At 44.8% G+C, this 10650-nt stretch overlaps 2 protein-coding genes across 3 annotated transcripts; both read left to right on the top strand.

The window, feature by feature from the left end:
* Positions 1 to 1831: 1831 nt before the first annotated feature.
* On the top strand, positions 1832 to 5260 carry LOC119137223 (zinc finger protein ZFMSA12A-like). Of its 2 annotated transcripts, none has more exons than XM_037276373.1 (7): positions 1832 to 1987; positions 2578 to 2777; positions 2919 to 2993; positions 3073 to 3165; positions 3249 to 3359; positions 3439 to 3574; positions 3648 to 5260. In XM_037276373.1, exons 1-7 carry the CDS (start codon positions 1984 to 1986, stop codon positions 5012 to 5014), a joined length of 1986 nt encoding a protein of 661 aa, XP_037132268.1. In that variant the 5' UTR covers positions 1832 to 1983; the 3' UTR covers positions 5015 to 5260. The 2 variants fall into 2 exon arrangements, with proteins under 2 accessions (XP_037132268.1, XP_037132267.1); XM_037276372.1 differs by having other exon boundaries at positions 2575 to 2777.
* Positions 5261 to 5299: 39 nt separating this feature from the next.
* LOC119137222 (zinc finger protein 345-like) lies at positions 5300 to 9747 on the top strand. The gene is made up of 7 exons (XM_037276371.1): positions 5300 to 5613; positions 6175 to 6377; positions 6687 to 6779; positions 6862 to 6957; positions 7213 to 7323; positions 7412 to 7541; positions 7622 to 9747. The coding sequence occupies exons 1-7, from the start codon at positions 5610 to 5612 to the stop codon at positions 9487 to 9489; spliced, it is 2505 nt and encodes an 834-aa protein (XP_037132266.1). The 5' UTR covers positions 5300 to 5609; the 3' UTR covers positions 9490 to 9747.
* Positions 9748 to 10650: the final 903 nt, after the last annotated feature.

The raw sequence follows: 10650 nt of genomic DNA, 5'->3' as shown, positions 1-10650 counted from the left end.
AAGTCAGTAGGACACATCACAAAAGTGTTCTATGTTGTGTTATGGTAATAAATTTGAATTGTGCTCCCACATTTCTGAGTCGGGGGGAGTCAACAAGGGTGCCAATTTGGATTTAGCCCCAAACAGATTTCCTCTCTCTGGTTGTTGGGGTAGTCAAATCCAACTCCGAGCAGCTGGGATGGAGGGATAATCTGCGTGTGTGTGTGGTAGTGTGTGTGTGTGTGTGTGTGTGGTAGTGTGTGTGTGTGTGTGTGTGTGTGTGCATGTGTGTGAAAAAAAAGACACTTTTTTAATTACACACTCACACGATGGGCACAACCTCCCTCACTCTCTTTCTCTGTTCCTTGTCTCCTGCACTCACATTGAGGATATATGAGGCACACATTCAGTACACTACTATATACACAGACATTTGTGCAGTTCATCTTCCAGATTGCTTTAATTTATGTGTGAAGTGCCAGAATATTTGAACGTGAATGAATGTGACTCTGCCAATGACGAGATATTTATCCATTTAGACATGTGGAAGAGATTAAAAAAGCTCTATGTTTAATTAGAAATTACATTAGCATGGATATGGACGCAATTTAATACCTCACAGGTCATCTGCATTCACCGTGTCATGGATCGGATGGAGCAGGGCAACCAAATGCAGCTTGGACCAGGGTTTATTGGAGAAAACAAAAACAGACTCGGCAAACTGACATGACTTAACAAAATAACTAGAGGACTAACTGACAGGGACGTGAAACAAAGGCCGTGAAGTCAAGTCAAGTCAAGTTTATTTGTATAGCCCTAAATCACAAGCAGTCTCAAAGGGCTTCACATAGACAAAAATTGACAATTATTCTCAAAGCATCCCCTGATCTTAAGCTCCCAAAGACATTAAACGACAACAAGACCCAAAAGACATCAAGACAACAACAACACAATGATCCGACGGGGCGTGAGGGGCAGACAGGACTTATATACACGACAGGTAACAAGAGGCAAGTGAGAATAATCAAACTAATCATGGGCACACAGGAGGGGAGGGGCGAGCACACAGACAGAAACCATGACAACAAACATAGTGGAACGGCTGGGGACGAGACGTGACACTGTGCTCTACTGTCAATGGAATTGATGTGAAGTCATCTACTGTAGCATACATCTGACAATTTTAGGTTGTACTTTAGAACGTGATGAATTTGGACACGTGTAATATTACAATACAATGTCTTGTCACCGTGGGATAGTGGGAACGTAATTTCGATTTCTTTGTGTGTCTTGGCATGTGAAGACATTGACAATAAAGCAGACTTTGACTTTGACTTTGATAATCTGTGATATGCCCAGGCTGTTTAGTGGTTTCCATTTGGTTAAAATTGTGCCGCACCGTACAGCACTGGTTAAGAGAGAGTCGACTGCCCCCACCAGGAGATTTACTACATATTTAGTTTGAGACGTTCAGAGAGGCTAAGTATGTAAATGACGCATTCAATGTTAATTTGTTGATGGAGAGATTTATCATAGAAAATTTAAGAACACCACGGGGAAGTATTATTTGTACTGGGTTGTTTTTTTCCAGTAATGATAATGATATTGTTTGAGGAATGGGGAATGAGATGGCTGTGTCACTGAAGAGGGAAAATAATGTGGATTTTATTGTAAAGAAGATATTACAACTATCCATTTTTATATTTGGTAAGATATGACCGCTTATTTATTACAATTATCATTCTTTGTATTGTAGTTGTTATTTTTAATGTTTTTGTCTACAAGGGCGATGCACACTCCATATCGATAGATGGCGATACTGCCACCTAATCGTCATTTGCATACTGCTATTTACACCAGGGGAAGAAAAGAAGAAAGTCTCTTCCCGTAGTTTTTGCTATTCGAGAGGCAAGAGACGTGGCTTTGACTTAATTAAGAGATTGTCAGGGAAATTTTTCAAGTAAAGAGACATTCCGACACATTGTGTACCTTCTCCGGAATCAAATGGGTAAAGTTAGCATGGCGCTTGTTTTTGCTTCGTTTCGTTTTGTTTTGATGTTGTTGGTACACGTTGCTAACTCTTTCATGACAGTCACTTCTAGAATGAAAACACATGAAGGCGATTAAAGCGGGGTAAAGTTAACGTAACAGAACAGTGTCGGCCAACATTGAGCCAAGGAACCCAATGTACATTTTTAGGCGGGACAAATTAAGTGAAATTGTTTAGTTTGCTCCAGAACTCCTGATGATCTCTCAAAGTACACATCCGGGTTGAGAATCACTGCACTTTCTGTATCACTATGCAACTTGCTGTCAATTTGGAACACTCAATTCAGGGGCCTCTTCCCTCTTTATGAACACAGAAGGCTTTAAACATGCCTCAGGAAATGTCCCTTTTTGTGAATTTTTCCTATCCAGCTCCTTGGAGAACAGCGACTTACAAAAACTTAGATACACTGCGCCTGTGTCTTCCAAATTTAGAGGACACATTTCCATTTAGAAATTTTACACAACTTAATATCCCTAATTTTATGTAAGTTGTACCAGTATTTATGTCTGTGCCTGCTTGTTGACGATGCTTCTTTGGTCCTTCAGAAGGTCCCCTGCCTTTGCCGTTGCTAAGGCTCCTGGCCCCACCTCTGCGTGTAATGTCAGCCATCATGTGGAAGGTGGTTCACTTGCGAAGCACAGAGCATTATGAGAAAGTGGTGGAGTTCATCACCATGGTGAATGAAGCCATTCCTGATATCTTGACTCACAGACAGAGGATGCTGATTATGCTGGGATTGAAACTAAAGGTAATGATGATCATGACCGCAAATGTTTATTTGAGAATGCCTATCGGTGTACAAAGTATCAATGCAGAATACGTACAACTTGAAAATGGTGAAGGGGTGAGAATTTTTTTTCAAGGCGCTGTATTTGAAATGCCTTTCCAGATGTTAAGTTGTGAGCAAGACGTCACTTGTGTCAAAAGTGTCTTGGAGAGCATTCTGCCAGGCAGTCCAGAGGAGGTGTGTGGTCAGTTCTTCATCGATGAGCATCACAGAATGTCACGCTGGTCTTCAATGAAGCGTATGTTTATTGTGGCAGGTTCATCCACCAAATGATGGTTTTGAGACCAACTTAGCCACACTTGTTGTAAGACTCGTGGATGACCATGAATGGAGAGAACACTTTCTCAAGGTGTGTGCATCTACTTTTTTTTTGTCAAAGTTTTAACACCTAGAACAGCGACACAAAACTTAACATCTATCATGATCTCACAGAATGAGTTCCCAGTGAATTACGGGCCAGAGTTTGACATAGCACTGGAAACGTTGGTGTCCGACTTCTTCAACAGATTGGATGGGCTTCTGCTTGTTCCGGATTTTAAACAGGCATGATCATCACGGGTGTTGCACTGGATAATATTTTCAACTCTGCATATTAATGTTACATGGTATTATTTTCAAACAGATCTCAACGTGGATCGGTGATGACGCATCAGCCCTGCTGGAAGCATACCAGCGGTACGCTTGTGAAGCTGAAGACTTCACAACACTACTCAGAAACATAATCCAAAAAGGAAAACTAACCAAGGTGAACACCAATGGTAAGTCTGCCTTTTTTTAGTTTTTCTTTTTTGTTAAAGATTCATCGTGGATTTGACTGTATTTTCTCTTTAGAAACAGACACGTCTACCTCAGAACAGCAGCTCATCTCGTCACTAACGCTGCCCATCTCGGTGAAGGAGACAAACTCAGCCTGTGAAACTTTGAATGATGATGCTCAGGAGGTTTTTCCACAGAGTAGCACCGATGTTGAGGAAATTACTTGGACATATGTAGTCCAACAGGAACCTGAGATCTGCTCTCAGGAAGAAACGGTTGTAATTCTAAACAATAGCAAGGAAGAAGAAATCACAGTTGAGCTTGTTTTGGATGACCAACATTTATCCACCGCATCAGTTCCTTCCACATCTACTCCCCAACCTGCAATGTCTAGCTCCACAGTTGGCCCTCAACGGCAAAGAGTTGCACATAAATGCCCTCACTGTAACAAGTGCTACATTTATCGCTACGAACTCCTGGAACATCAGAGGATCCACACTGGAGAGTTGCCTTACAAGTGTACTCAATGTGGAAAGGCCTTTAGGAGAAGCTCAGATCTGTCTTGTCACAGGCGCTCACGCTGCGCAAAAGCTGCCTATATTTGCCTCAAATGTGGTAACAGCTTTCAGTCAGTACAGGAAAAGTTTAAGCACAAGTGTGTTCACAATCCACCACGGTTTGACTGTTCTCACTGTGGGAAAAGCTTCAAGAAGACGTGCCAGTTGGACAAACATGAGATGATTCACACCGGCAAACGGATCTTCACGTGCAAGCAGTGTGGAGAGAAGTTTTCTAGTATGAGTGAGCTGAAATTCCACCAGAAGATTCATCCTGCGGGGCTCTCCAATCAGTGCACCTTTTGCGGCAAAATGCTTCCTTCTGCTGCATCTTTGGCAGCTCACGAAGCACGCCACGATCCCCAAAAAATACACGTTTGTCCATTTTGCGCCAAATCCTTCAGGAACAAACATGAACTGACCCGTCACAAGCGCGTGCACACCGGCGAGAGGCCGTACCAATGCCCGTACTGCGAGAAACGTTTCTACATGTCTGCAAACCTTACTGTACACATACGCACCCATACCGGAGAGAAACCGTACCTGTGCCCTGAGTGCGGCAAAGCTTTCGTGTCAGCCGGCGAGCTGCAGATACACAGACGCATCCACACTGGGGAAAGGCCCTACAAATGCAACGTGTGCGATAAAGGATTTACCATGGCGGCCAAACTTACATGTCATATGCGCATTCACACTGGCGAGCGGCCTTACGTCTGCACGGAATGTGGAAAAGGCTTTTCAAGCGGTGGCCAGTTGAAAATTCATACAATGAGCCACACGGGAGTCCGACCCTACACTTGTAGCTTGTGTCCTAAAACCTACAAGGTTCTCAATCACCTGAAGAGGCATTTGAGATCTCACGGGATCCAACCACCGTCTCTTTGATCCTACCCATGCGTCTATTTTTTGTGCTGCTGTCCCTGTAAGACTCACAAATGTAATGGAGTCGATCTCAGTTGACTTTGGGCGAGGTACAGGTACTGTCATGCCAATTTGTATTTGTTTTGCCTGTTGTCATGGAGCTCGACCTTTTCTATTGTTAAAGATTTGTCACAGACCGTCGTGAGACAGGTTAGTTTTACCCTTGACAAATCTGATTTTATCTATTGTAATACAGTTGTCGAACCTGAAGTACCACTTTTGTCTGTCCTGTCTCATAACTTTGATGGCCATTCACGGTCTGTGGGTTCGAGATTGTCGAAGGACCTCACATTGAAGTCTGGGTCATGTGTTTTCTTCGCCACTTGGACCTCCCAGTTGAGAGGGGCGATATCGTGCACTTTTCCTAGTCGGAAGCCGGACTTCCCACATTCCTTGAACGCAGCATACGCACTTCACTATGTAGAGCCTGTTTCAGGAAGAAGTTGGCGCCCCTGCTCCACAAATAGTTAGCTTATAGGCTAACTGGGAACACAATGAAAAATTGACTTTGTAGAAATCTTGCCAATCTTCGGAGCTGAAGAATTTGACATCGAGCGTCATGGGTATGTATCGATCAAGGATCACGACAATATTGACATATTATTACCTGTTCTCGCTGCAAAAGCAAATATGTATCATCGGATCTACAGGCCTCGACTAATCCCTGGAACGAGACTTGTTTTGCCCAACAGCGCGTTAGCTTGGTGACAGTGGGCTTGGAGCTAGCATATTGCATAGTGTTCGCCAATTTAAGGGATTTTTAATCGAATACTTGTACAACATGTGCAATTAACTTCTGAATATTTAGTGTCACTCTAGTTAAATTGTTGCATACTGCGGTTGTCTGGTTTGCTACCAATGTGGCTAATATATCACTGGACAAACGGCGCTTTGTACAAGCTTGAGGCACTAAAATGCACGGTTAATACCAGGCTTGTGTGAAGCACAGGATACGTGAGCCTTCCTTTCTAATTTTATTTTGGCCAGTAATTAACATGAGGGGACACCATGCTGATAAACGCCGAACAGACCCATTGTCTCCAGTAAAAGTAGATCCCTTGTACTTAAAGAGTCACCGTGGCCAAGTGTAATTACATTTTGAGCTTCCTATTGTGTGTTTGAAGAATTCAATGTTCCCCTGTCATCACTGGCCCTCCTGGTCCCACCACTGAGGCTGATGTCAGCGGTGATGTGGGAAGTGGTTCACCAGAGGAACATCAAACACTATGGGAAGCTGGAGGAGTTTGTAACCATGGTTACAGATGCAGTTCCTGACCTCATGAGTAAAAGAGAGGGGAGACTCTTGTCACTGGGCCTCAGGGCCAGGGTAAGTGAGAACTACTCCATATGATCACTTTTTGTGATAGATGAGGCCTGGACTGAAAACAGCCGCTTTGTGAAATACTATTTAACAATTGTATGGTATTTGATACCCTCAGACTGGAATTGGGTCTCTTCCTAATATGGTAGTGATGACATTATGCAATTGCAGCATAAATGCACAGATCCGGCATACAAAATCAATTCAAGCTATTTACACACATACATATAATGATGAAATGTGGGGGCCTCATAGACTCGTATAGTAAATATATCCAGCCTGTGTGAAACTTAACTTGTGTTACATTTCCACCAGACCACTCTTGAATTGTTACGTTCTGAGCATCCTGACGATCTCAAAGCTGTGGAAACTCACCTCAACAGGATCCAATCATCTTGTGTCGAAGAGGTGAGTGACGCTGGTGTCGTGTTGTTGTAGTGTGTGTCGCCACTTACTGCCATTCTGTGTTGTGTTGTGTTGTGTTGTCTAGACAAATGATCCTGTAATTGAAGCACCGGAGGCCAATTTTATGAAGCTGGTACAAGGTCTTATTGAAGATACTGATGGCAGGGAACATTTCCTCAAGGTACATCCACCTGCCTACACTTTCTATACATTTTGCATACAGTTTTTGACTAGAGGGCAACTATTGATCTACATCTCACAATGATAAATAAATACATAACTAATAATCACATCACTTCAAATATTGCAAAATAAGATTGAACCCCAAACTTGTATGTTATACATATATTTAGTGAATGCAAGTTTATAGAAATATCTGGCTTCATTAATTTTGCAGCAACATGGTGACAATCTTTCATTCCTTTTCCCACGACAGAACGTGTTTCCGGTGGAGTACGGCCCTGACTTTGACACAGCTCTGGAGACGCTAGTTTGTGAATTCTTCACCAGACTTGAGGAGCTACTGCCAATCCCAGATTTCAAGCAGGTGCGCAGGCGTGTTTGAACCTTGGCCCCCTTGGACGGTCGATGACATTGGCATTATTCGTCACTAACAAAAGTTGTCTTTTTTTTAGACTGCGTCTTGGCTTAGTGCTGCCCCCTCTGTCCTTGAGGAGTACATACAGTGTGTGTCAACTGGAGAAGACCTCAAATTTCTCCTCCAAAGCAAAGAGTGTCATGGAAAACTGGCGAAAAGTACTGTTGGTATGGTCTCTGTACATTGTCAGTAAATGTTGCGCAAGAAATTCGTTGAGGTCATTTAAAATTTCTCCCTCCTCACACAGCTCCTTTTCAGTCGGATGATCTTCTCATCCCATCCTTATCTCTGCCCCCGTCTTTGGAAGTGGCCATCGCGTCCCATCCGAGCGCTTGCGACGATGACCACAACGTCCCTCAGATAGTCATGTTTGACGAAGAACTGTCCACAAACCCTTCCACGTCAACTGACTTTCCAGATTCTCCGAAAAGAACTGACATGTCCTCATCTCCTTGTCACAGACCGCAGGTATCCACACACAAATGTTCCGATTGTGGTAAATGCTTCAAGCATCATTCCGTGCTAGTGGAGCACCAGCGAGTCCACAGCGGCCTGCAGCCTTACAACTGCTCCGAGTGCGGGAGGGCTTTCCGAACAGCCACTCTGCTGGCCGGACACAGGCTACGCAAATGCAAAAATGCGGCATACCTGTGCATCAAATGCGGGAACAGCTTTCCCTCGTCCCTGGAGAAATTCCGACACCACTGCCCGAAACGAGGACGGAATTATGATTGCGGGCACTGCAGAAAGACCTTCCAAAAGTCAAGCAGCCTGAAGGAACACCTCCTCACTCACGTTCCGAGCCGCCTTTTCAAATGCAGCCATTGCGGCGAAGGCTTTTCCGGCATCGGCGATCTCAAGTATCACCAGCAGGTGGATCACGACAAGCCGTACCAATGCAAACAATGTGGGAAGAGCTTCATCTCCTCCAAATGTCTGGTGAAACATCAGCAACGCCACAACGGGGGCAGCCAGATGGAGGCCTCCAAATTGCTGAGTGGAGACAAGCGCAGGAAATGTGGTACCGCTCATCGGATTCCCTCGTTGCCCTCGAGGAAACTGGCCGTCAAATCCGCCTACCCTCGAGGGCGAATCACCCACAACTGCCCGCTGTGCGGAAGGAGCTTCAAGTATCGCTTTGAGTTTCTGGAGCATCAACGGTTCCACACGGCCGTCAAGCCATACAAATGCTCCCAGTGCGGCAAAGCCTTCCGCACCGAGGCTCACCTGTCCGGCCACAGAAAAAGGAAGTGCAAGAACGCCGCCCACATTTGCACCAAGTGCGGCTGCCAGTTTAGGTCCATGCACGAATGCGTCCGACACCAGTGCGTGCAGCTGCTGACCAAATACGAATGCTCGCACTGCGGCAAGACCTTCAAGATGGCCCACCTCCTGAGGAACCATCAGATGACTGAACACCAGCTCCCCTACAGCCCCAACCATCGCTTCAGGTGTCGATACTGCGACGAGACCTTCCCCGGGATCAGCGAGCTCAAGTATCATCAACGCGTCGACCACGAGAAACCGTACCAGTGCCAGGAGTGCGGCAAATGCTTCCTGTCCGAAAAGTGCTTGTCTAATCACGAGCTGCGACATAACGACGACAGGCCGGAGAGCTGCCCGGTCTGCGGCCGCGGCTTCCGAAACCGCTACGACTTGAAACAGCACATGCGCACGCATACGGGCGAGCGGCCCTACCAGTGCACGCACTGCTCGCAGTGCTTCTCCACCGCCGGCGGCCTGAGGAGCCACACGCGCGTTCACACCGGCGAGAAGCCTCACGTGTGCCCCGATTGCGGCAAGGCTTTCTCTCAGATGGGTGCCATGCGCACCCACAGGCTCACCCACACTGGCGAGAGGCCCTTCAAATGCACCGTGTGCGGCAAAGGCTTCACCATGGCGCACAAGGTGACGGTGCACATGCGCGTCCACACCGGCGAACGGCCTTACGTGTGCTCCCAGTGCGGCAAAGCCTTCTCTGACGGGAGCGTGCTCAAGCAGCACATGCTCAACCACTCAGGGGTGCGACCTTTCCACTGCCAGATCTGTCCCAAGACGTACACCTGTCTCAACCACTTGAGGCGGCACCTCAAAAGTCACTCCGCCATCAGCTAACTCTACATAAGGCCAAGGTTCGCTGTTCTTCCGGTAAAGTCATTATTTGCACGTTATGACCCCACCCACATTACAGCCAAAATCATGTTTATAATTTCTGTGTGATACTAAACCCCAAAGTCTATATTTTGAACAGTGTTTAGAAATTTGGCTCTGTTACTATCTCTAAAGATAAGAATGTGAATATCAGCGACAGTGTCTCTCCATGCCGTTACGGTTTTCTGAGTTTTACATTAAATGAATTATGTAAACGGATGACACTGGTACACTTTGATGTGAATTTATTTCCTTCATGGGATTTTATTATTATTATTATTATTGTTGCATACACTAGGGGGCAGTAGCTTCATTTGACACAGCTTGCACAAGCTGCAATGTTTATCCTCGAATGACTTGCTTGTTTTGAAATGTTCACTGATAGACATATGAGGAGGCGAGTCAGTAATGTTGTTTATATTTTGGATTTTCATCTGGCCCCATTTCCTATCATTTACGCACAGAATCTTGATTGGACTGCAATTTCCTTTTGAAATGACCAAGTCACAAAGATCTACCCACTAAAAAAATAAATAATTGTGTGTGTGTGTGTGTGTGTGTGTGTGTATATGTATGTATGTATATATATATATATATATATATATATATAACATCGTGAAAAAAAAAGTCCTACTCCCATTCCCTATGAAAGTGATACTTCTTACTATGGCCAGCTGCCCCACTCATTTTTATACCCTTAAGTTTAAGAGAAAAAACAGGGTTCTGACAATTGGAGTGAACTCGCGAGCTAGCGTGTTTGTGTTGTGTTGTTAGCGCCGTTGTTTGTACACGCGTCAAGTGCGAAAAAAAACAAAAAACATTTTAATATCACGCGATCGACCGGTCGATCGCGATCGACGTATTGGGCACCCCTGCTGTAAACTATCTGGGTTTTTTTGTGCATTGACTCACATGAAACCTTCACTAGAATTTTATCCAGGTCACCGTGATCAAGTTCTTCCAGCTGTTCTTTTAGTGGGCCAACAAAATGTTGCCTTTTGACCATCAAACTTCTTTGATGCAAATATTCCACAGAGTGGTTGTCATTTTAGAATGATTTCATCATCATTTGCTTACTTAAACCCTATTCCTAAAAAAAAAAATAGTGGTTCTGTGTTCAAGCCT

Source organism: Syngnathus acus, chromosome 17 (genome assembly GCF_901709675.1).
Source record: "Syngnathus acus chromosome 17, fSynAcu1.2, whole genome shotgun sequence".
NCBI lineage: Eukaryota > Metazoa > Chordata > Actinopteri > Syngnathiformes > Syngnathidae > Syngnathus > Syngnathus acus.
This window is presented reverse-complemented; position numbering and strand designations above follow the sequence as displayed.